Consider the following 27,065-nt stretch of genomic DNA (forward strand, 5'->3'; position numbering starts at 1 on the left):
GGTTAAGTGCGGGGGGAAACTAATTAAGAATGAAAAAGCTGGAGTTGATAAATAAATAAAAATACCATGTCTAATGGGCACTCTGTATTGGATAAATCCAGATGAACAATGGCATTTGGTTGAGCCAAAAAACTATACAGGAACTATAAGAGAGGGAGAAAAAAATTATTTTCATGCACAATTTGAAATTATTTGATTGTAAAGGCAAACATTTTTCAAAGATATCATATTTCACCCTAATAGATATTATATCAAGGAGGACTTAATGAACCTCCTTGTTAAGTGCTGTGAGGGAGAAGAGGTAGGATCTGTCTCTTAAGGTCCAATGTGGCTTTGACATTTTGACTAAATTTTAAATAATCAATACATTCTATTTGTAAGCCTTTTAAATTCAAAAACAGCTTAGCCTCCTTTCTGTCAAAAATCACCAATTTAAGTCAAACCCTTGCAAAATTAGAGCTGTTAATTTGGACTTGAATCTAATCATTCTTTTTGAGCCAGCAAAAACACATCTTCCACCCAGAATTATAACTTCCTCAGGCTATTTCAGAAATAATTCTACTAACCTGGAAATCTGAGCTGTATGATGTGCATGCAAGCAAATTAAAAAGGGTCTGACACTGGTCATATTTTTGTCAAGATGCATCAATTCACAAAATAAAAGAACAGAGTGACAAATGAAGTGAAGCACCAGCTCTGCTTTTAATTCCATGCAAGACAATGCAAAATATTGTTTCCTAACCAGTTACTGGAGAATGTTGAGATAGAGTACTACCTCTCTCATCATAGAACTAGACTAAATAGTAGACAAATCAAATTAGGCTGTAAATGTGTACAGATTATGTATATAGAAAGGGAAAACCATCAACCTATTGGGTAAACTTGTTTCATTTTTCAACAAGGCACACTCTTCATTATTTATTTATGGATTAAATGGATGACAGCCAATGAAGTGCTCATACAAGAAAAGTTTCTATTTTTCTCCTCTCCCTACAGCCTCATCCATTGTTATTCAAAGTCCTCTCCCTGGAGTGAGCATCAATCTCTCAGGAGATTGTGTGTGGAACAAATGTCTGAATTGAGGTGGGAGAAATTCAATATTTTGTGCAATGTCACTCCATTAGTGGAGAGACACAATTAGATGTCATTCGACATCTAACTGTAGGGACAAAACACACTAGTACAAAGTCCACCAAATAAGAGGGAGCAAATGTGTCACCTCACAAGCTTCATAATTTACTACCCCCCCACAAAAAAAACCCGAAGAACAAATGATTGATTTCTTTGAAGCAGAGTAAAAAGATTTGCAATTTGTTTTGTAGCCCATTCATTATAGTAGACTTTCCTGAGCCAGCAACATCAAGGAAGGTCAGATCGGATTATAATACACTCTTTATTTTAGATTCAAGATTTTCTGACAGAAGTTAGAATACTGGATATCCAGTTTTCTTCACTGACTATAGAAAAGTGAGAAAAATGGAAGATGGCAAACACTCAGGGGATAATCCCTTTCGATCACACTGAAAAGGCAGTATTGATTAGGCCCATTACAGATTGGAACAAAAGAGAATACACAGAACAAATTCCACAGACATACTCGTATTGTCTAGTGGTTTGACGATAGATTTGTCTGAACTATCAGAAGTACAGATCCATATATATTTTATTTTCAACTCTGTGAAGTAGGTTATTGAATGCTGGATATCCTGCTTTTTTCACAGAATATAGAAAGTAAGGGAAATGGAAGATGGCAAACATACTCAGATTACCTCTTTTACTCCTATTGAAAAAATAGTATCAATTAGATACATTATGGATTGGAAGCAACAAGTAATTCAAAGAACAAATTTCACTGACAAGTTCTCTAAAATTAAGTGGCGTAAGAATCATATGCTTGTATGAAGTAGTAGTAGGAGTAGTACTGTTATCCCAGATAGGCAACTTGCTCTTGTTTTTCCTTTCTTTCAATCATCATTACGTGGAGAAGAGCAAACCACAAACCACTTAGTACAATGCAGACTGAGCCCTGCCACATGCACAGTGGAAGACTTCCTTACAGCAACACCAGAGGCACTCAAAGTGGCCAGCTACTGGTCAAAAGAACATTTAATATAATGCCAAGTTCTTAACTTTGTGATATTTTAAAAATACATTATTGCTGTATTTTTAATTCGCTTCTGACATGATAAATAAATAATCATAATTTAGTTGGCCACCACATTAATTGAGAAACGTAGAGGAAAGGAGAGCACCTACTGAAAGATCATCACCCCGAAGAATATTCCCTGAGATATCAAGGTGGGTGAGGGTTGTAGCTAACAGCTGGTTGGCACTCAGTGACTGTGAAAGGCTGTTCACCCCTGAAACAAAATGGTCAACACTTCAATTTGTTGTGCATGATATAACATATACTCTATGGAGTCTAGAGCTACACAAATTTATATGAAAAATGTAATAAAGTCCTCTGCATTTCAGTGAAACAACATGAATATTGGAAGAAAAAAACAATGAATACTGAAGATGTAATAAATAAATAGCTGGACTTTCTACAAGCTGATCTCATTCTGTATTTAGAACCATTTTTTTAGATAGAGAAAATAAAACCATGTAATGCAAGTAGAAATATCTGCAGAACATTGAGTTTGAATAAACAATCCATCTGCAAGATCATAAGACTGCCAAACAGATCAGAAGACTTCTTAAAAACTGAGAACTATGGGCCTGGAAAAGGATAAAAGATTTCATGACTTGTAATTATCTATCTATCAATCTATCAATCAATCTATCTATCTATCTATCTATCTATCCACACACCCACCCACCCACCTGTTTATTTTGCAGCTTTCTCACAATATTGATACCCAAGATGTATCACAATGTTGTTGTTTTTTAAACCCAGCCATATCTTCAGAGAATTACAAGAGAACTAAACAAACTATTACATTAAAAATATTTTAAAAGCACAAACAAATAAGCAAGAAAACAAAACAAAAAAAAACCATCGAGATTCTGCAGACAGTTGAAGTGTTCCAATTTACATCTCACAAACCCATAAGTGAAATGAGAAAAACCATAACATTGTGGAGCAAAGGGAAAGATTGATGAAAGGTGGGATGAAGGGGTATTTGCAGAGAGTTAACCATTACTGCAATGTTTTTATGTAAAGCGACTTCATATCAGAAACGGAAGGAGAGAACAGAAAGATGATATGAAAAAAATAAAATTAAAAGAACAAATAAAATTAAAAGAGTAAAGTGGATGTGCATAAAATGTACACCACCACAAAAAAGGAAAACAAAAGATTACAATTTATTAAAAAGATCAAAAACAACTACATGCACAATTTATAGTTATCCCCTGGAGCAGAGAACATTAAGTCTATGTGCATTCTCCTAATGTGTCTTTCATTTGTGCTTCTACTTTATTTGTTTTTGAGGATTTAAAATATTTGAGTTTTAAGACTCTTGGTTTTGTATGTGTTCTACCGATGGCCACCTTGAGCATTATTTTTTTTTATTGAAGAGGCAGTTTACAAATAAATCAATAATCTAATCAAGGTATTTCCTATGAAAAGCAAGGTGGAGGAAAAACAATGAAAAGGCTAAGTAAACATCAGAGAACCAACACAATTACCTGATAAAAATCTTTAGACCTCTAAAGATTTAACAAGAGTTCATCCATTATATCAAGGACTACTGGGAAAAGCTTAAACCTAGTATAAAATAGGCTTACCAAATTGGAACAAATTTACTAGAGGAAAACATTAACACATGTAATATGGGCGAATAGTCTGCTTAACACAGGTGTCCTATATAGCTCCACAAGTGTATTTACATATACAGAGGTGATGGCATAAGGGGCTGGGGGACTATTCCCATTAGGGGAAAACTGTGCTCACATGCCATTATATTGAAGGCAACTGTGGATGCCTTCTTGTGCAAGTATATAAACAGTGCAATGACTGGGATGCAATGCCCTAGGACAGTGGTTCTCAAGCTTTCTAATGCCACGACTCCTTAATACAGTTCCTCATGTTGTGATGACCCCCAATCATAAAATTATTTTTGTTGCTACCTCATAACTCTAATTATGCTACTATTATGATTCGTAATGTAAATATCTGATATGCAGGATGTATTTTTATTCACTGGATCAAATTTGGCACAAATATCTGATACGCCCAATTTTAAATACTGGAGGGGTTGGGGAGGATTGATTTTGTCATTTGGGAGTTGTAGTTGCTGAGATTTATAGTTCACCTACAATCAAGAGCCCTTTGAACTCCACCGATGATAGAATTGTGCCAAACTTCTCACCTAGAACCTCCAAGATCAACAGAAAATACTGGAGGGATTTGGGAGGAAAATGATTTAGGGGAGATGTAGTTCATTTACCTCCGGAGAGCACTGTGAACCCAAATGACTATGGATGTGGACGAATTTTGGCACAAATACCTGATACACCCAAATCTGAATACTGGTGGGGTTGGGGAAAAGATTGATTTTTGTCATTTTGGAGTTATAGTTTCTGGGATTTATAGTTCACCTATAATCAAAGAGCCCCTTGAATCCCACCATTGATATAAATGGGCCAAATTTCCTACACAGAACCCTCCCCCCCCATATGACCAACAGCAAATACTGTGTTTTCTGATGGTCTTTGGCAACCCCTCTGAAACCCCTTTCGTGACCCCCCCCCTGCCCCTCCAGGGGTACAGAGCCCCAGGTTGAGAAACTCTGCCCAAGGAAAATATTGTCATTTTTTTAAAGCTGGAAAGTTATTAATTAAAATCTAGCAGAATGCCCCATATGAAAAATCTAATTATATGCACTTTTATAAGTCATGAACAGCAAGTTCTCTTCAAACAGAAGTAAACTGTCTAGTTATATTTGTTGTCATCTCCACTGAAAAGGTGTGGAGAAGCGGATATACTTTTTTTTTACATCCTACTGTGATAAGTTCCTGGGAGACAGGCAGAACCAGTTTCTGCATCTAATCTTTAATTTTAATAAAATTCAGCCTTTGGGGATCTGACAAATCTTTCCAACCGTGGCTAATGCAATGAAGTGCTGTCTCCAAGCCAAAGGAACACTTTAAAAGATAAGTTAGGCAGAAAGCCATAAAGCTTCAAAAGATAGAATAGCTTAAAAATGCTTGTCAGAGAGAAAGAAAATAGAAAGGAACTGGTTTGTAGCCGGAAAAAGATCTCAAACAGAGACACACAGACATAAGTTTATAATAATATAGAAATTGCTTTTTCTAAAGGAGCCATTAGTGGTGTATGCTAGCTGGGACACTGTGGAGCTCTTCTTGTAAAGTATCTTAGTTACAGCATACAATGTTGTGTTGAGACAAGGAGGCCGGACACTAAGCGAGCAGGAACTTATATGCCTGACCCTAAATATCATTCAAGACATCATGAGACATGGCTCTCCAAGTTATCTGGATTGAGTATCAGACTAGTTCTCATTTACAGCCTTGTAATGACCAACTGTGAAATTCTCTGTCCAGGGCTGTTCCAAGCAATCCAGTGCTACTGAGGCCAAGGGGAACACAACTCCTTTGGAGAGTTGGGATAAGCACTAATGTATAGAAGCTCATTGTATCACCAGATTATTATTGGTCACCTAAAAAGGAAGTAGAAAAGCTCAAACAAGATTTCCCTTGTAACTTAAATTTCTTCATCTACCTGAACTTTGATGTCAGTTGCCAATTGTCTCTTACTTCTAAATTGATCTGTAAAGGCACAACCTAATTCTACCTGCTTGTATCTGTAACATCCATGGTTATGATAGCTGTCATTAGACTGGAGCTTAGTTTTCACAATTCTGTATTAACTTAAGGACCACTAATCACTGGTCTGCAGCTTAATGAACATCAGAGATGTCATGCAATATATGTATTATTCAGTGGTATTTTGCATACTGGATAGACAGATTGTGAATTACAGTAAACGCTTAGATCACAGAGGCCCAAGTGAAGGCTTGTGTATCATAATGAAGTACATTGGTTGAACATACCTTTAGGTGATAATGAGGTTTTAGATAAGTTTAAATGTGTTAGCCCCTTAGGTAGTTTGGCAAACTGAATACTTAGTGAAGACACACCTGTAAAAGAGATTAAAAGAAAAATTATGAAGCATCACACTAAAATATTTCTAATAATATCTGGTCTAATATTTACATTCTCATCAGGATTGCATTTTTATGTCAACTGCTAATGTGATCTAACTGATGCTGCATTGGGCTGGTATGTTAAAAGCAACGCCAAAACACTGATCATACATAGTCAAAATTTTTGTGACAACTTAAAAAATGAGAAATATTCTGTGATGTACCAGTTTAATATTTCAACCCCGCGGAAACTGCTCAAAGAGTGTAATACATGGATTTTTAGCAGTCAGGTCTGCAAAATGGACAGATCTATTACAGTGCTGCTGTATAAAGATAGATAGTAAGATAATAAAAGTGATACTTGTACTCTTATTATTTAGCTATTATTCATAACTCAACTTTAGTAATTATAATCTTTCACATATTCATCTTAAGAATTATATAGGTCTCCAACTGTAACATTCTCAACATTCCTGTGCAGGAAGCCATAAAAATCCACACTGGTACAAAACTGATGGATGTGTAGAACACATATCCCATAAGAATATGATCTTCAAACATGCTTACTGGAAATGTATTCCAATTGATGCCCCTTGCTTTAATTAAGTTGAATCCCTAGGATTTACATTGGATTCGGTGTTGCATAATACAGAGATAAGTTTATAATTCACTATTAGTGTACTAATAGGCTGAACTTGATACTTATGATGTAGATCCCAGAACTACTTGTTCACTTAAAACTACAGTAAACATGTATACAGATATAAAGGTAAAGGCAAAGGTTTTCCCTGACATTAAGTCTAGTCATGTCCGACTCTGGGGATGGTGCTCATCTCCATTTCTAAACCAAAGAGCCAGCGTTTCTGTAGATGCCTCCAAGGTCATGGAATGCCGTTACGTTCCCACAGAAGTGGTACCTATTGATCTACTCACATTTGCATGTTTTCGAACTGCTAGGTTGACAAAAGCTGGGGCTAACAGCGGGAGCTTACCCGCCAACCTTTTGGTCAGCAAGTTCAGCAGCTCAGCGAGTAAACCTGTTGCGCTACCAGGCGTCCCGTATACAGATATACTTCCTTAAAATATAGGTAGTCAAATCTGGAAAGGAGTAATACCCCTTTCCATAATGAACATAATGATTTATATAAATACAACCTTTGTAGCCACCTTCATTCTAAACTATTTACTTAAAGGCTAGCTATTTCTATGAAAACAAGACAAGCTATTTTTTATTATATTTATGGGCATTGTAACCAACAAACATTGCTTGATGTACAGTCTAAATGAAGGGACGGCAGCTATGCAAAGGGGGGGCGGGTGTTCCTTGGTCATTTGTGAACAGAAGATATTTAAAAAGCAATTACCATTGGCAGAGTACTGTATTATGGTAACAAAAGCTCTATGATATTCTACTAATCCTCTTATTAGGCTTGCATCAGGAGGGAGAAAATGTAAGTGTCACAGTACCTCTGTCTTCCAGGGGGTTGTTCGCAAGGTTAATTGTATGAAGTCCTGAGTTGGGATTATGGGATAGGGCATTGGCCAGTTTCTGTGCAAAATCTCTTTAAGGAAAAACAAAAGCATGAAAGGAGATTGTTTTATCTTTCACATCATACCACATTCAAAAAGTTAACACAAACTGATTGCCCAACAAATATGAACATAAGAAGATGGAGGCTGTATGCAATGTATATTGTATATATTTTCTCTTACTATAAAGGGTTGCTTTGCACATGCTCAACAAAGCTTAGGATCCATCTGCTTCTAGTATGATTGCCATTGTTCAATTCTATGCAATAATGGAAGTTGAAGTTTGGTGAGGCACCAGCATTTTTCGGCAGAGAAAGCTAAAGACCTTGTAAAACTACTACTAACTTGATTCCATAGCATTGAGCCATGGCAGTAAAAATGGTGCCAAACTGAATTAATTCCATGGTGTATATGTGCCTTGTTTTTTTGCATGGCATTGAAAAAGGTAAAGTGACAGTGGACCATATACATTCCTGGTTCATACTATCATTCTGATTGTTTTGATAATATAGAATCATTACTATTGAGCTGATGAAAAACGGACAGGGTATTTTCTATGTGTCCTTCTAAAAGCAGAATGCATTGCCTAAAACAAAAATATGATCAAATCCATTTGCAAACTCATACTTATTTTCCCAATTGCTTTTTTCCCTCCTGGTGATTTCCTTTCTGCTTTTCACAAGCACTGAAAATAGTTTTGCATGCATACATTTATGTTTATAGTACTTCCATACACAACTTCAACCTTTGTTCTTTCACAGCTCAATCCATCTAAACAACAGCCTCATAATAGAATTGCAGTCCTTTCTGGCACTAGTGGGGTTTACTAACATACTTCTATAGTTTAATAAATACTGACTTACGTTCTAAGACCAGCATTCTCCAGTACTAGCTCTTCCAGTCGATTAGATCTGCTTACCACTCTCAGGATCTGCTCGCAAACATCAGCAGACTAGTGTGATAAAAAGGGGGTAATGCTTAGCATAAAATAATCAATCCAAAAATACACTAAATAATGGGTTGCCTTCGTACACAGCACTCATGCCACTACTACTAATATTCATAACTTTATTTATAGCCCACCCTATCTCCACAAGGGAACTCAGAGTGGTTTCCAACAAAGGATGGCAAACAATCAATGCCATAAAACAATACAAAATGAACAAATAGCCCCGTGAACAAAACATCTGTAACAAATTAAAATTACTCACAAAGTTTAAATACTTAAATAAAACATATAAATCTATTAAACCTACATAGTAACAAAACTAATCAGTTTAAAAACAATTAAAAGCAGTTAAAACAACCATTGTTATATAATTTATCTGCCGTCAACAAGTCAGAGTAAGGTGCCATGTTCTACTCAAGGTTGTAAAGCACAATATTCTAATCCTCCACCTCTCCATGAGCTAAAGTACAAAAATATGTTTTAAGCCATTTTTTTTAAAGGCGAGAAGGGAAGGGGCTATTTTTACTTCTTAAGGGAAGGAGTTCCAGAGACGGGGGGGGGGGGGGGGAATCATGCAGTAGGGCCCCTCTCTTGTTCCCACCAACTATGCTTGAGACAGGGGTGGGACCGAGAGCACAGTCTCCTCTGCAGACCATGGCACCTGGACCAGTTAGGGCATTATAGGTAATAACAATCACTTTATATTTAGTTCAAAAGCAGACCGGCAACCAGTGGATCTCCCGCAACATGGGGGTGGTTCTCTCCATGTATGGCACTCCAGTTAGTAATCTGTCTGCCGATCTCCGAACCAGTAGAAGCTTCCAAACTATCTTCAAAGGCAGCCCCACGTAGAGAGTATTGCAGTAGTCCAAATAGGTTGTAACTAAGGCATACAGTACTGTGGCCAGATCTGGCATCTCAAGGTACAGGCACAGCTGAGGAACAGGTTTTAATTGTGTGAAGGTGTTCCTGGCCACTGCCGACACCTGGGGTTCCAGGGTCAGCAATGAAGCAGCTTGCACCAAGCTGCAAACCTGTGTCTTCAGGGGGAGTGTAACCCCATCCAGCACAGGCTGTGACCCTATACCCTGATCTGCCTTCTGATTGACCAGTACCTCTGTCTTGTTTGGATTTAATTTCAACTTGTTAGCCCTAATCCAGTCCATTACTGATGACAAGCACCGGTTTAGGACCAGGACAGCATCCTTGGCTTTGGGTGGAAAGGAGTAATAGAGTTGGGTGTCATCAGCATACATTTGACACTGAACTCCAAAACACTGGCTGATCTCTCCCAGCAGTGTCATGTAAATGTTGAATAGCATGGGGGACAGAACTGAATCCTGGGGCCATTGGCCAGGGAGTCAAACAGGTGTCCCCCAGAACCACCATCTGGGTTTGACCCTCCAGGAAGGACCGAAGCCACTGCAAAACAGTGCCCCCCTAGCCCCATCCCAGAGAGACGACTCAGATACCATGGTCAATGTATTGTCGAAGGCTTTCATGGCTGGAATCACTAGGTTCTTGTGGGTTTTTTCGAGCTATAGGACCATGTTCTAGAGGCATTTCTCCTGACGTTTCGTCTGCATCTATGGCAAGCATCCTCAGAGGTAGTGAGGTGTGTTGGAATTAGGACAATGGGTTTATATATCTGTGGAATGGCTGGGGTGGGGCAAGGAGCTCTTCCCTGCTGGAGCTAGGTGTGAATGTTTCAACTCTGCTGTTTCCTCTCTGCTGTTTTGCTGTTGTAATTTTAGAGTTTTTTAATACTGGTAGCCAGATTTTGTTCATTTTCATGGTCTCTTCCTTTCTGTTGAAATTGTCCACATGCTTGTGGATTTCAATGGCAATAGCAAAACAGCAGAGAGGAAACAACCAGGCACATCTTAACACCTCTCAACAGGAGATTTTCCCAGGCTCAGCCAGGGCTTCAAATGCTAATGAAGGTGGCCAGTTGAAACATTCACACCTAGCTCCAGCAAGGAAGAGCTCCTTGCCCCACCCCAGCCATTTCACAGATATATAAACCCATTGTCCTAATTCCAACAGACCTCACTACCTCTGAGGATGCTTGCCACAGATGCAGGTGAAACGTCAGCAGAAATGCCTCTAGAACATGGCCCTATAGCCCGAAAAAACCCACAAGAACCTAGATACCATAGTCGATGGTATCAAATGCCACTGAGAGGTCCAGGAGAACCAGTAGGGACACACTCCCTCTATCTAGTTCTCTTTGTAGATCATCCACCAAGGTGACCAATGCCATCTCAGTTCCGTAGCGGGGCCTGACACCAGATTGAAATGGATCCACTACCGCTTTTATGTGATGGGATGCCACAGAAAGGCATGTAATGTTTTGAGACTTAATCACTATATTAGTGGTTCTCAACTTGTGGATCCCCAGAAGTTTTGACCTTCAACTCCCAGAAATCCTGACAGGTGGTAAGATGGCTGGGATTTCTGGGAGTTGTAGGCCAAAACACCTGGGGATCCACAGGTTGAGAACCACTGCACTATATAATTTCTCATAGAATCAAAGAGTTGGAAGAGACCTCTTGGGCCATCCAGTCCAACCCCCTGCCAAGAAGCAGGAAACCCACAGGAAGGCATGAACTGCTGGAAACTTTGAATGAAAGCCTGTCAATGCATGCACAGCCATATCCCAAGAGATTCACAAAATATTAGAACTCTACTTTGGAAGCCCCATACAACAAGACATGCCTGTTGTTTACAACCAATATGACTAACAATGTGATAACAAGAAACAGCAATAAAGACTTGGAAGTGTTTTGTAGTCATAATGTGGCAAAATTAAAGGAAAGGCTGATCAGTTTAGTGAGCAATTTTCCTCCTTCCAGAGCCACATTACACATGCTCTCACAAGTAGTTTTTGCACCCACAGCAAGACAAAATGTGAGCACAGAATAATATTTTTTTTACTGTATTTGCTCATCTTTAAATTATGGCAAGGGTGGACCAAGTGCAGCCCCCTAAAGCGATTTTTGCAACTCCTTAACCACCAACATCCCAGCTTCCCTGTACTGCCTGGTCAAGAGAGAGAGGGAGAGAGAGAGAGAGAGAGAGAGAGAGAGAGAGAGAGGGAGGGAGGGAGGGAGGGAGGGAGGGAGGGAGGGAGGGAGGGAGGGAGAGGATGGATTGCTTCTTTCACAAACTCCCAGGAGTGCCATTTGTCTTTTATGCAAATAGCAAGACTTCACTATTTTTTTCAAAATCTTGTTTTTTAAAATCAAAAGCAGACTTCCAGGCACTTTCAGCTATTTATTTTTTTGCTTTCATTTTTGGAAGAGGGTCTCCAAAGGCCCAAGACTGGCCCCAAGATTGCCCCTGCTTTAGAATCTACTCATTCCAAACAAAAAATAAAGCCAGAACTTAACTGTCGATTCTATCCAAACAAAAGCAATCCAGTTTATCCCCTTGAGGGCAATACTGTCTTGTTGAATGCCTTCAAATAATTTCCAATATTCTTGGAAAGATTTATTCTGAATGGGATTTGCCATCGTGCTCCTCTGGGGCTGAGAGAGCTGACTTGCCCAAGGTCACTCATCCAATTTCAATGGCTGAACAAGGAACTAAACCACTGAAACACATGGGCTCTCTTTCATTGGAAATAATTGTCATAAATTATTCCATTTTAACTGCATTAACTTTTCCAGACGTAAATTTCTGTTTGCACACCTCCTTTTTTTCCTTAGGACTATCATATCCTAATGTTAACATGAACTGAAAAGATATAAGCTCCAAACCAGCTGTGAATCTACTGGGTTGCTGTGAGTTTTCTGGGCTGTATGGCCATGTTCCAGAAGCATTCTCTCCTGACATTTCACCCACATCTATGGAAAGAATCCTCAGAAGTTGTGAGGTCTGTTGAAAACTAGGCAAGTGAGGTTTATATATCTCTGAAATGTCCAGGTTGTGAATCAATACACTAATACTCAATCAACTTTTACGCTAATACTTACTAACTTCAGGTCTTTGGAGGAAAGTTTTGTAAACCACTGATTGTATTCCAGGGCAGCAACTATTGGTATTAAGTCCCTATGGAAGGAAAAAAAGACAACATATTGAACAAAGAATGCAGAGTAAAGCTTGACAAAGGAAAAAAAAAAGAACCAAATGTGGGGAAGGTTTTACCATGCTGACCACTTTTGGAGTCCCTGCTACAAATGTTCTTTCATTGGAATTTTTTTCCCCATTTAGGCATATTATTGGCATGCTATATGTTTGTTCCTTAATATTTTTTTCTATGTGTGTAGTTTGTATTGTTTTATTATTCTAAACATCCAGACCAGAAATATTAACCACTATGAGGCAATTTTGCTTTTGCAAACATATAGCTCTCTAAGAAAAGGAAACTTGTTATGGATACCCCCTCCCTCTTTAATTTGTCAAGCTTAGTATTTCATATTCATTAATGACTGAGCACTATCCTAGAAGTTATTTCAACTGGTGAATTCTTTTTTTAATCAGGTGTCACATTTAATTGCCACAGTAATCATAATTAAGTTTTAAAGGGTTTTAGGCAGCAAGATGATTTAACATAATCCCGTAACTGAATGAGCCCAGAGAGCATATTTAGTCTCTTTTCCAGGGTTATTTTATGCTGTAAAAATCCTAGTGACCTGAAAAGCTCTGGAGGAAAAGATAATAATACTTTCCATATAGTATCCTCTCTAATTACAAAGGAGATTTCACAAATAAAAACTCTTAGAGTGATATGTTAACTGCTTCAACTTGATACTCTTTGTCAGTTTCTCCATTAAATGAGGCACACGTTGTTAAATTCTTGCACAATAATGACCGAGATAGCACTTTAAATACTACCACAGCATTTGGTATGGTGAATAATCTAGACCAGTAGTTCTCAAAGTGTGCTCTGCAGAGCCCTTGAGCCTCTTTCAGGAGAGATAAAGCGGGGTATAAATATATAGTAGTAGTAATCATCATCATCATCATCATCATCATCATCATGATGACAGGCTCCATGCTTCTCTTCTCCTCCTCCCCCCTTCTCCTCCCCCTCCAACTTTCCCTCTTCTTACTTATGGCTCATTTGCATAAGGCAAGCAGAAAATGGAGTACAATAATCCAAAGTAATTAGGAACCAACATCAGAACATCTAAATTAAGCCATTACAACTGGGCAGAGGCTGGATGGCCATCTGCCAGGAGTGCTTTGATTGTGTGTTTCTGCATGGCAGGGGGTTGGAGTGGGTGGCCCTTGGGATTGCTTCCAACTCTATGATTCTATGGGGTGAAAAATAAATATTTCAGGTGACCCTGAAGGTAATTTTCTTTCTATGTGTGCACGCAAAGCTTTAGGGTATGTATATATAAAACATACTCTTACAACAGTCCCATTTAAAGATAATTATGGAATAGGGCTAATGGAGGGAGGAGGCAGTCTGAGAAACAGTAGCTCAAACAGCCCTAGCATTTGCAGAAATGATTATTCTTTATACAATGTTGAGATGCTTAGTCCCCAGTATATATCAGTGCAGACCATGGAATCTCTAAAAGATATAATAATAACAACATCCATATTCAATATTACATTTGTGTTGTGAAGGGTTTGATTTTTGTATCCTGATTTAGCTAAGGTTGCAACTAAATGCAGAACGTATTACATTTGCTCCTGATAGACTGCAATGTGTAAGGTATACTTATAACAGCACACTGCAAAAAAAAAAAAAACCCAACAAAACCCAAAGCAAAACAAAAATCACACAAAACAAAACAAACATTAAACCAGTTCAAGGGGCAAGCATTAATTTTGTAAGGCATTAAAATAATAACAATCATGGATTTCCATGTAGCCTGCAAGTTTGAATAAATACAAAATCTTCAGAGTAAGAAGCATTTTTCTATGCAGCCACAAGGTCATTTGTGACAAATGCCTGTGAAGAAGGCAATTTTTTAAACCTTAGACTTAATAGGTAGTTAATAATCAACTTGGGGAACTTGCTGTAAATTACAATTTTAATACACCTTCCAAAACATGTTGGTAATTACTACTTAGAACTATTTTTTCCACATGTCAATGGATTGCAATACAGCTTCAACAAATTGCACAATGTCCGTATATTACAGCATCATTATGAAATATAAGCCCCTAAAACAAGGGTGGGAATCATGCAACCCTCCCACCTCCATTTGGCTGGAGTGCAGCCAGGAATTCCCACAGGTCATGCTAGTGAGGGTATTTAGGATTTCGAGTCCAGCAACATCTGAAAGGCATATGATGCTCATCTGTAGTTTAGAAAAACACTATATTGGGAGAAGTCATGGGCAATCCATGGTTCTAAATGGTTCTAAACTACTTACAAAACTAGGAGGCACAGGTGCTTTGCTTCTCCAATGTTGCTAAAGTTCTGATGGTGAAAATTTCAGAACTCTAACAAAACTTTCAAAATTTCATTATTACTTTGTTACTGCTGAATTTTATGACAGAATCAATTAGGAACTGCCATTTATAATGAAATTTTCAAAGTTTCAAAATTTTCACCACCAGAACTTTAGCAACACTGTAGAAGCTCCCTAGTTTTGTAAGTAGTTTAGAAGCATTTAGAACCATGGATTGCCCATGCCTAATTGGGAGAAATGCCCTATGGAATTGTAGTTCAGCAACTTCTAGAGGATTTCACAATTTAGCTTAGATACTTCACAGGTTGAAGAAGCAATTTTCTGTCAGTATTTTAAACATGATTCTGTGTGGTTTCTAACTACCTCCTCAAAAACAAATCTCAGGCTTTTTTATTTCCACAAACCAATTTCTATTTAAATACAGAAAACTTGTAAGAATTTTAGAATTACATATAATAAATACAGAAGAAACCCTTAGGTCAAAATTTATACATAGAATCGGGATCCAAATTGGCATGAATACTTTATACAACTCCCACAAGAAGGCTTTAAAACTCAATTTAAGGTATGAATGACTGCTATAGAATTTCAGTCCTTCCTTAATATGTATGGGATAGATCTCATCCAATAAGTGCAAGAAAGCACTATGCCAGAAATCATATCAGAGCAATGCAGCAGAATATGCAGTTATCCTAGCAGTCATTATTAAAGAAATGGATGCTTTCACATTTTAAATAAAACTAAAACAAGGAATAGTTTTCAAAATGTACAGAATATCAAGTGCTAGGAAAGAAGGACCAAACTATAACTGGAGACAAAAAAGCAAGTCTGTCACGTAGCTATAACATAGTTGTGATCTAAATTTCTTACGGTTTACCTGTGGTCAAGATGGCTGAAGTCTTGTAAATTCAATTCCCGGGTATCTTGAGTCAAATAAATGGTATCTACATCCTGATTGGGGGGAAAAAGAACACTGAAATATCTTTTAACAGAGAATAATTTCATTTTGCAAGACAAATTCCTGTGATGATAGAAAAGAGAGGTTGTTTGGCTTTGCATCGATGTTGTTTTGCTTTGCCTCTCTGTCTTTGCACAACAGCTGAAAATGACCTCCACCCATGAGATTTCTGTACTTACCCACTGAACTTCTTCCCTGTATGGAAAACCAAGCCAGTCACAAACACACGCATACATTTGAGAAAAACCTCCTAGAAACAAACAAACAAAAAGTAACACAAACCATTTATCTCTCTGAGGAATAAGTTCTGAAAGCTGATGCACATATGTTAAAGACACAGTCTGTTTTCATTTCCTCTGAGTGCATACACTATGCCGCAGGCATAATGTGAAGCTAACTATGCCTGAACCACATTGTCTGTAATATATACAGAAGGCTACCATGAAGCATAAAAATAGCATCTTCCCACACGATGCAAAATGGCACTCTGCTCTAAGTGCACCTTAGAGCTAATTATATCTTAACTAAGCAGCAAAAACAGCTACTATAAATAGAATCAAAGCTTCCCAGTAAAGGGTGATTCCACAAAGTATACATTTTGTCTGAAAAAATATTCACTCACCGCATGGTCCTAACTCTGCCACAGTTTGGCTGTCCCACAGGGTTTGGAGATTAGTCAGCCGTTCTGGTGGTTCCATAATTACTTTTTTCATTATTCTCCTGAATGCGTATGAATGAGGCACATTTTAGAAAAGTTACAATTCTAGGACTTGTCCAACTTTACTATTTTATACCTAATTATAAAATAGAATGAATATAAAATGCACTACAAGGAAGTTTGTTGGTTTTGAAAAATATGGATACATGCCATGTACTTCAAAGATGTGGTCGATAAGGTAAAGGTAAAGGTTTCCCCTTATTTATTTATTTATTTATTTATTTATTTACTGCATTTGTTGACCGCCGTTCTCAGCCCTGGGGCGACTCACGGCGGTGTACAACATATAAAAACAGTTTACAATAAGGCAATATCACAACAGAATATCAACATAACTATCAATAATACAGTTACACTAGACATTAAGTCTAGACATGTCCGAATCTGGAGGGTGGTGCTCACCTCAATTTCTAAGCCAAAGAGCCGGAAGTGTCCGTAGACACCTCCAAGGTCATGTGGCCAGCATGACTGCATGGAGCACTGTTACCTTCCCGCTGAAGTGGTACCTACGGATCTACAAACATTTGCATGTTTTCCAACTGCTAGGTTGAGAGAAGCTGGGGCTAACAGCAGGAGCTCATACCACTCCCTGGATCTGAACCACCAAACTTTTGTTCAGCAAGTTCAGCAGCTCAGCAGTTTATCCCACTGTGCCATGGGGGGCTATAAAGCTTATAACAAAAAAGGAAGATATTGTCATAGTTTTCAAAGGAAAACAGTGACAGCGTGAAAAAACAGTAACAGGAAAGGGAATCAGAACTGGAATGCTGACAAAAATGCATAGGGCTTGGATGATGTTAAGAAATATTAAAAAATAACAAGAAAAGTATAGGGAAGATACACTGACATCTAGAAGTTATTTGAAATAATGAAAAGCAAAGATCGGAGTTTCAATATCATTGTTCCCAATAACGAAATTAATTATTACATTATTAAATTTATGAAACATTAGCCACATAAAATTACTATGCAATCAATATAATCTTGTCCAAAACAGACAAAAGATAACATTTATCTATCTACTACACTTGCCCTACACATCAGTCCAGTTCAAACAATATGGTCACACTATATTGTTTGAACAACAGTCTTCTCTATGGTCCTACCTTTCATTACCTGCTTCACAATAACATCCAAAGCAAAGTCATAAAGCAATTTTAAACCATTACTTCTAATTGATGTTTAGGTCAGCTTTCTATACTATCCCCAAAGGCATACATGCAAAATATATAATGTACATATACATTCTCAAACATATCTCTATAAAATGGGGAAAATTCCCACATACAGATACGATAGGCTACATTTTTCTCCCTGAGTACCTACACTGGAGAAACACCAGGGAATATCCTCCTAAGGCATGTTCCAATGTGTGCCAGTACTTCATGCACATCTTCAGACGAAGACAACTTCATGGAAATGTTGCATTTTTCAGTTTCTACAATCAGCTGCAAAATAAAGTTGAGATAATATAATGTAGCTTATTTTCCCACTAAATATCACTTCAGCAATCTTTAGTAATATTAAGTAAAGGTAAAGGTTTCCCCTGACATTAAGTCCAGTCGTGTCTGACTCTGGGAGTTGGTGCTCATCTCCATTTCTAAGTTGAAAAGCCAGCGCTGTCCGTAGACACCTTCAAGGTCATGTGGCCAGCATGACTGCATGGAGCGTTATTATAATATTATTCTAAAATAAATGTTCAAGTAAGAATCTGAGTTCAATTGCAGCAGAAAATGTGTTCATCTGCTAAGCTTTCTGCGCTTTATTATCACTGTGACAATACAGATCGTACTAGTTAAATTAAAAAGTAAGTTTTTAAAAGTAATTTATTACAGTTATAATTTTCATCTATTTGTCCCACTCTGCAAATAGGTGTTTACTTTCCAATGTTCACAGCTTAGGAAGTTTTAAAAGGTAATTTGCTATGGTTCTAGTTCCAAGTCACTCCCCTCCACTCCTCATATAGATGTTACTTTTCAACAGATGTACATGGTCTGTCTTTTCTGATAAATAACTAAGGTGAAATGCAAACAGAATAGCACACCATCAGCCTAATTATTTTACAAAAAAAGCAGTTCCAACTGCCTCTGTATGTTTCCTGGGTTATGGTAAGATACTTGGTGCTTCTTCAGAACAGGAAAAAAAACTCCACATACTTTGTCAACAATCCATCTTGGCTTCCTGTGTAGTTTGTGGAGAGACTAACTTACCCAAATTGGATTTATGACACATTAGAGGTCGTCATGACTAAGGAAGTCAGGGAGAAAAGTCTATGTATTTAAAGGATAGAGGTGCATGTGTACATTTTAACAGGTATTTCTCTTTCACTGAAGTATAGTTCCCTTCAGTGAAAGAGAAACACGCATTAAAAATGTACACATGCAGCAAGGCACTAAAGGAACTTCTGCATGGAATCTCTGCATTTAGAGTGCTGGATTTCTGCTTCTTCACATACATTTTGCATATATAAATATACATTTTGCACATAAAAAACATTTTTCATATTTCATTTAATGGAAGATAATTAAATTACATTGAAATTGAACTCAATTTTATTTATGCATGACTGTTTTGCAGCACTGCTACATCAATCAATTTGTTTTGGTTTCCCAAAGTTACAGAACACCTTGCTTTTTAACTTTCTATGGGAGGTCCTCCTCTTAATTTAGCATCTTAAAATTAGTGATAAATAAAAATGTGCCCTACAATCCAAATACTGCTCACACTGTAAACACATTCCTTTCACACTTCATTTACGCTACTTAAATGCAGATCTACTATATCCAAACACTGTAAACACATTTCTTCCATCAATTTTTCTACTTAAAAACCTAACTAGAAACCTAACTAGAATATTAGTATATCCTACATTTCTAAAAATGACGACAAGAGTATTCAATCTTCTTTATAACTGAAATATTCACCTGTCCAGGTTTATTGCATGTGATCCCTTGAATTTCCAAGTAGCTGAAAGTAAGTTCTAGCTGCAATTCAAACAGAAAAAATGACTCCTATTTGTACCACAATCAAATACATATACTTTAAGGAAAGATTAACTAGTTGTGCACAGTCAGCAAAAAAAAAAAATAAAAAAAAATAACCCTGTTAAAACAGAGTTTCCATACCCATACAATCTAAAATTCAAACACCAGAAAAAACTAAAGGAAAGTAATAAAGATGGGGGTACTCATAGAAGAATGGTTATTTCAGTTACACATACTTTAGCATGTTACACATACTTTAGCATGGACTAAATGATTATAGCAAAGGCTTCATGGAAAAATCGAAGGAAATAAGATGTGACATGACATATTTGGCTTCGCTTGCCTGTCTATCAAGTAAGACTCTATAGCTAATGGTTCTATAGCTAACTCTCAAGAGCTCTTCTCCTGTATATCTCAATTACCACACAAGTTCATAACATGACAGGTTATTTATAGGTTAAATTTAACAGCACTTTCACGTCAATCAAATCATCCTGCATGGTTCATCTGTTTTCTCTCTTCAGCTGAGGGAAACGTGTGAAAATATTTAGTTCTTTTCAGATTTTTCAAGTCCCAAATGTAATTTGAAAACTTTTTATTTTATTTATTTACTTTATTTATTTGTATCCTGCCTTTTTCTCGATGTATGGAGATTATATTTATGATACTTCTATATCCCAAGATAGCACACTTAATTGGCATGTTCACTATAACTCAGAATTTTGCAACATTTTGTACTACAATTAACACTGTGACTAAAGCACCACTCCTGTTTCATTTTGTCAGGCATTCTAAACTTGTTTGCATAAAAGTAACAACAGAGACATCTGCTAACATTATGTGAACAAGAGTCCATCAACAATCTTCACCAGATTTAAGTTCATCTGCAAATAGCACAAGGATTCCTTCCTCTGCCAAAACCATCTTTCAGTTGTCATGAGAATCGAAGGATTTTGTGAATTATGCTGTTACAAAAGATGCAACTGCTGCCTCTAGAGAAAACAAAGGATACTATTCCACTGAGAATACAATAAACCTCAGAATATTCTTGTCCCTGGGTGTGATTTTTTAAAGTATAAAATGTGGTCCTGGAGAGAGAAAGATACTATAGATAGGTTCCTACTGTATTACCAAAAAGGAAGGAAGGAAGGGGCAGTTTAACTTGTTTCCAAAGACTCTTGGAAACTCTTGGTCAGGTGAAGCTTGGAGATCTCACAAAGCCTTCTTCCCAAATGCATGTAGTAATAGTTGTTTCCCTCACCAACCTCCCCTTTTCTTCTAAATTCCAGCTCAGTAAGCTTTATCATAGCTGATGAGACAGGTTTATCAGCCTTCCCCCTTTCTTTGTTTTGGTATTGACACATGCTAGTAAGAGATGCTGGACATAGGTGCAGTTTACTATGCCTAACCCTAACCCTCTTACAGACAGGTACACGGAGAGACAGGAAGGTCAGCTCAAGCTTTCATTATATTGTTTATTGTGGATCAATTGTTGCAACCTGATATCAAAGCCTGTGTTTCTCTAGACCTCATTCACCATCTTTTTAATGGTTTCTTGTTTGTATTTACAGTCATGTTTATTAAGTATCATATCCTTAAAAAAAACAAGATCAACTCAAAAATAAGTGATACATATTTACCAAAAACATAACTAACCAACATTTAAATTCTATAGAAAAAGAGGGGAAAAGAAGACTAATAGTGTTTGTTTTATTCGTGGTTTTTCCAGCTTTGCAAGGTCCTCTGCCCCTAACCCCAGCGAATGTGGAAGTAGACCTGGATGCAAGTTATACATACTTCAATTATTTAATTGTGAAAAAGTCACTTTCCAAAACCCACAAAAGATATTATATTTTCACTTTCTCTCAAAAATCTAATTTTTCAAAAGGTAAATTCAGTAGATATAAATTAAGATTGCAAATTGATTTTAATTAATAATACAATATTAAAATGTGTATCAACAATGTTGAATAGTAACTCTACTAAATCCAGAATATAAATGGAACACATATTTTCTTGTTTAGAATGAAACACACAATTCCTTCTTTAGAATGAAAATTCCTTACTAATTTTGATATGAACTCACCTTGTTTGTTCATGCCTGTTGCCATCATGAAATCGGAGGCAGGAGAATGTATTTCAAGAAGAAGAGATGATAACACCAATCTACCATTCCCCCTCTCTTACATGCAAAACAGTGCTTATCAATCAATAGCCATTTCTATCTGGCACCAAATACTGAGAATAGACTCAACAAAATGAACACAATCTTATTGCACACTGCAACATGGGGCTGGAAGACTTCTAACACATGTGCTAACAGGGCTGCTCTGTCACTGCCCACTACTGTGAAAGTTGATCCTTCTGCCCCCACGCTATCTTAACTACTTGGAAGGTGAACTGGCCACACAGGGAACAGATCGGAGACTATATAATGGAATCAAACAAGAATTTATTAACTGGCAAGAATTTTAGACTTTCTCTCCTCTTGAGTCTCACAACATCGGACTGGACCTTGGACTCTGGATTTTGAATTCCGATTTTAACAGACGTGTTTTTAATCAATTGTTTAATTACCGTTGTTAACATTTTAACGCATTGCTGATTGTTGATTATTTTTATGATGTCGGCATCCTATGATGATTTTGTGAGGGTGCCCTGAGTCCCCCCTCGGGGGTGAGAAGGACAGGGTAAAAATATAGGAAATAAATAAATAAAAGTCTTTATGAGGAGAGGTAAAGCCTTTGAGAAATAGACAGTTCTGGCCAAACTTATGCTCTTGAATCTTTATTTCTTCTTATTGTCTCTTTCTTGCATGGTGTTCAACTGTGTCTAAGATGGTCTCAATATTTAACTCTGACTGGATTTAAATATAGCCCAGACTGGACTTGAATACAGCTCCAACTGAATGTGTTATTATGTAGACCTTCTGGCCGTCCTCTTTTTTCACCTTCCAGTCATGAAAAAGCTGACTCTTCCAAGAGCCAGAAGTGCCTTGCCTAAGGCTCCACTTCTGAGGGATTCTTAAAGGGGCAGGGTGACAGAGGTTTCAAATGAAAAGAGGATGTCTAGACTGATCCCCTAGAAACTGTACATAAAATATTAATTCCTCTAACTAAAAAGGGCTTAACTAGGGATAAAGAGTGGGGCATTCATGGGGCATGAATCTCTCTCAGAATCCCTGGTTACCTCTTGCAAGACCCTATAATTTCAAGGAACATGGTTTGAAAAACTCTGTTTTAATGTGTTAACGTAAATGCTTCAAACACACGTTAAAGGAAACAAATAAATGGATCCCAGAACAAATTAAGGCTCCTTAGAAATCCAGATGACTAAACGAGACTGCCATACTTTGGACATATCATGAAAAGACATGACTCACTAGAAAATACAATAATGCTTGGTAAGGAAGAAGGCAGGAGCCCCCGGTGGTGCAGTGGGTTAAACCCCCGTGCCGGCAGGACTGAAGACCGACAGGTCACAGGTTCGAAACCATGGAGAGGTGGATGAGCTCCCTCTACCAGCTCCAGCTCCTCATGCGGGGACATGGGAGAAGCCTCCCACAAGGATGATAAAAACATCAAATCATCCAGGTGTCCCCTGGGCAACGTCCTTGCAGGCCAATTCTCTCACACCAGAAGTGACTTGCAGTTTCTCAAGTCTCTCCTGACACGACAAAAAAAAAAAAAAAAAAAGGAAGAAGGCAGCTGAAAGAGAGGAAAGCTGCATTACAGATGGATTGATTCAATCAGGGAAGCCACAGCCTTGAATCTGCAAAACTTGAGCAGGGCTGTTGAAAACAGGGTGACTCAGAGAACTCTAATTCATGGGGTCACCATGAGTCAAAATCAACTTGATGGCAATTAAAAAACAATTACAAACAATTAAAAACCATATATATTAAACAGCAAACAGTAAAACAGTACTGCATAAATATTTAAAACCTTATTCCCTAGTCAGTTCTCAAAGGCCAGATAAAACAACAAGCATTCACCTGACACTGGTAGGGCAGCGAGCCAGTCCAGCCTTTGTAGAAGACAATTCCAAAGCAAAGGAGCAAGTACCAAGATTTATGACAGCATGCTAAAATTGGCTTCTGGGCACAACTGAAAGTAATTCCATATTCAAAAGAAAACTGTTTTCCTTGTATAAATTGGGTCTAGGCATAACATTTAAAAGAAAGCATGACTAAATGAGAACAAATACAAAGTATTTCTTCAGAATGTGCACTAACTTTTCTCAGGTATGGCTCATCTATCAGAATTCACAACCATGACAACAAAAAGTAAGGCTGCCCTAAATAAGCAAACCAGTCAATTATGGTTGGGTGCAGTTATGAAAAATTAGTCTTACCTTGGTAGGAATGCGAGAAGTTAACAGAAAGGCCCGGCATGATGTTAGCACCTACAAAATAAAGAACAAGAGATAAAATCAATTATTTTGCTTTTAAGAAAATCAAACCTCAAAGCCCTTTTACACAGAAATGTCTTCATCTATAAACTGTGAATATCAGCACATTACTGAATCCACTGGCATTATAGGACACGTTTGGTAAGAAATACATCCCACAGCATTCAGTGGGAATTTCTTCACATATAAACACAGTATTGCAGTTTTTCTTTTCATCAGATGGCTGCATGATAAGAATGAAAAAGTAGCTTTACCAAATGTGACTGTTAACTGGCTCAAGTACACTCTTACCCTCTCTTCCACCTTTTCATAGGAATATTTAATAAAGTATGTGATATGACATTCTTTATTTTTATGCCTAAAAGTGGGATTAAAGAGGGAATAGGAATTTGAAAATCCTGAACAAGATGGGGATAATTTGTATAGTTCATGCAGGTGGGACCTGTGGCAACCATTTGTTCCTATTAATGTCTAGTTAAGTGTAGAGCTTTGTTTTGCTTAGGGCTTGGTAAGTACTTTCTCAAACCACTCACTACTCATGCGATAGAATGATATTTATCAACCTTCATGGAGAATTAGATTTCCCTGAGTCTCAAAGATCCTTAAACATTTGCTGAATCTGGGTTGTTGTAGGTTTTTTCGGGCTATATGGCCATGGTCTATAGAGGCATTCTCTCCTGACGTTTCACCTGCATCTATGGCAAGCATCCTCAGAGGTAGTGAGGATGCTTGCCATAGATGCAGTCGAAACGTCAGTAGAGAATGCCTCTAGACCATGGCCATATAGCCCAAAAAAAACCTACAACAACCCAGTGATTCTGGCCATGAAAGCCTTCGACAATACATTTGCTGAATCTCCAAATTGTACAACATGGCTATAACATCCAAACTCTATGTGTGTGAAAAATGATATCTACAATGTCTGCAAGAAAGTGACATTCATCACATTCTTTAGGTCTACTGATCTTAGTAAAAATATATGGTAGATGTGCTATCAATGTCCTAATTTTAAAAAACCAAAAAACAAAACAAATGTATGCCACCCATTAGAACTAGCCATGTTACAAAACCAGTTCATGTTTTTTTCAGGTACAGGACTAACACATTAATTGGATGTGTACGCATGCTTTTGAACCCAGCCCTGTCATTGTACATACTGATTACTTTCAGCCGCAATATCCCTCTGTTCAATGAGTACTGATTCTTATGCATCCTTAATGCTACCATGTTAAAAATGAAACCCATTTTGATGCTATACAACAATTTGGCTTCTCGCCAGCAGAGGGAACAAGCCCTATAAATGTTAACGAGAGCAAGCAGCCTATGTTCCTTGTTCCATTGCTTTCCAATGGGACTTGTATACGCAAAGAGTGAAACCTGCAAGGCATGAGTTCCAGCAGTCAGCAACATAACTTATTATAGCACAGCTTCAAACTATTTTAATTAATTATCAACAAGAAATGATGGTCCTTTGGGGTGTTAATGGAAAAAACATATCATGGAGTGATTTAACCTACAAGCAGACGCATTCATAGGATGATCCCTCGGATTATTCTGCTGTCACAAGGCTGCATAAACTGCTGACTCTGGAATTGCTCCCAGATAGCTCTATAAACATCAACACACAGCCTTTCATAAAATTATTCAGCTTGATGGTCCAATGAAAATACCCATTTTGTACTTTTTTTAAGCTATGGATAATTAGAATTTTTTAAAGTTCATGGTAAACCACAAAGGAACCTTTGTAGTACTAACTATATTTTGCTCCAAAATGTTTTTACATGGCCATTCAAATGTCATGGGTCAATTTGTGTTTACTGTTTTCTGTCTCATAACTCTCAATGTATTCAAGTGTCATATTAAAATCCTAATTTTGGCCCCCAAACCTGTTCTTGACTTGAAGGTGATCTATAAATATATAATATGTGGTAGGTAATAGTAGAAATTGGTTATGGAGGCTACCACCCTCCCCCAACCCCCCCCCCCTCCCGTTTTCAAATCCCCAGCTAAAAGTATGCACCAGTTAGTATGTCAATGTCAATGCAATCTGTTACTAAGTTGCAGAAGGATGAGCGAATTCGTGCAAGAAATGGAAGGCAGCATGTGATTCTGTTCCTAATTCCTTAACCATGGGAGTGTTATGTTTTCATTAGCTCCTTCTTGTTTAGATTAAGGAAATCCAAAATACCTTGGATTTCTAATGAACGCATCAACTACTCATTAAGAACAAACACAAGGATGACTTTCCATATTGATCCCAGCATTTAATTGATCCAATTTAACATCACACCACCACATCTATTAAAATGATTCGAATTTGTTCTCAATTCTATTCTTTATCTGCAATAACGGTAAAACTGTCAATGCTCAAATGACTGGAAACTATATCAGATCTAAGCAACACAGTAATATTGTATGAATACTGCAGTGATGTGCAACATTTGATCAAGTGTAATTTTAAAAAGTAGGTTTACTGGATATGGGCATCATGACCAGGATTCTAAGCAGTTATTCACTTATCTAGAATTTAAATTAATAGGCTTTAGATTGATTTTAAATTTACTTTTTGTAGTTTTTTTTAAGAGAGAGAATGGCATTCATGCAAGAATACTCTTTGTCTCCAGAGTATTTAGGTTACTTGGAAGGTACCTGGTGTGTTCATAACAATGTACTGCGACCTGCATACATAATGGCATGCTTTATTGATGCCTACCTTTAAAGTGACAAGAAATGTCAGAAGACTGCTAAAAGTTATGTAACACCAAAAATTAAAATCTCAAACTGCATTTCCAATTTAATACCAACAGTGTATTTTTTAAAAAACCTTCTGCAGAATTAAATGTTGCCTCTGAGGGTCAACCACCCCTGTCTATCACTGCAGCCATTTCACCACCCTGACATTCAAAAAGGCCAGAAATGGCACCATGAAGGGGAGAGTAGGGTGTGGGAAGTTGGTGCTTCTTCTAGCATCTCTTGGGATGGATTAAGCTCTTGCCTTTCACTTCTCCATTCAGACAAGGGGATGG

The 27,065-nt window shown here is 37.5% G+C and overlaps 1 protein-coding gene across 5 annotated transcripts in view; it reads right to left on the reverse strand.

Annotated features, from left to right (window-relative positions):
* The window catches only part of CARMIL1 (capping protein regulator and myosin 1 linker 1), a 174,745-nt gene that overhangs the window by 68,300 nt on the left and 79,380 nt on the right, over positions 1-27,065 (reverse strand). For all 5 annotated transcript variants that reach the window (XM_060774925.2, XM_060774923.2, XM_060774924.2 and 2 more), the window contains exons 3-14: positions 23,983-24,033; positions 19,570-19,629; positions 17,972-18,093; positions 16,550-16,647; positions 16,107-16,177; positions 15,847-15,920; positions 12,570-12,645; positions 8,507-8,595; positions 7,581-7,675; positions 6,021-6,107; positions 2,257-2,360; positions 66-143 (exon numbers count right to left, since the gene is read on the reverse strand). In XM_060774925.2, coding sequence (XP_060630908.2) covers positions 66-143; positions 2,257-2,360; positions 6,021-6,107; positions 7,581-7,675; positions 8,507-8,595; positions 12,570-12,645; positions 15,847-15,920; positions 16,107-16,177; positions 16,550-16,647; positions 17,972-18,093; positions 19,570-19,629; positions 23,983-24,033 — 1,005 coding nt within the window. The remainder of the gene's footprint in view (positions 1-65; positions 144-2,256; positions 2,361-6,020; positions 6,108-7,580; positions 7,676-8,506; positions 8,596-12,569; positions 12,646-15,846; positions 15,921-16,106; positions 16,178-16,549; positions 16,648-17,971; positions 18,094-19,569; positions 19,630-23,982; positions 24,034-27,065) is intronic.

The sequence above is a fragment of the Anolis sagrei genome, chromosome 4 (assembly GCF_037176765.1).
Source record: "Anolis sagrei isolate rAnoSag1 chromosome 4, rAnoSag1.mat, whole genome shotgun sequence".
Classification (NCBI taxonomy): Eukaryota; Metazoa; Chordata; class Lepidosauria; order Squamata; family Dactyloidae; genus Anolis; species Anolis sagrei.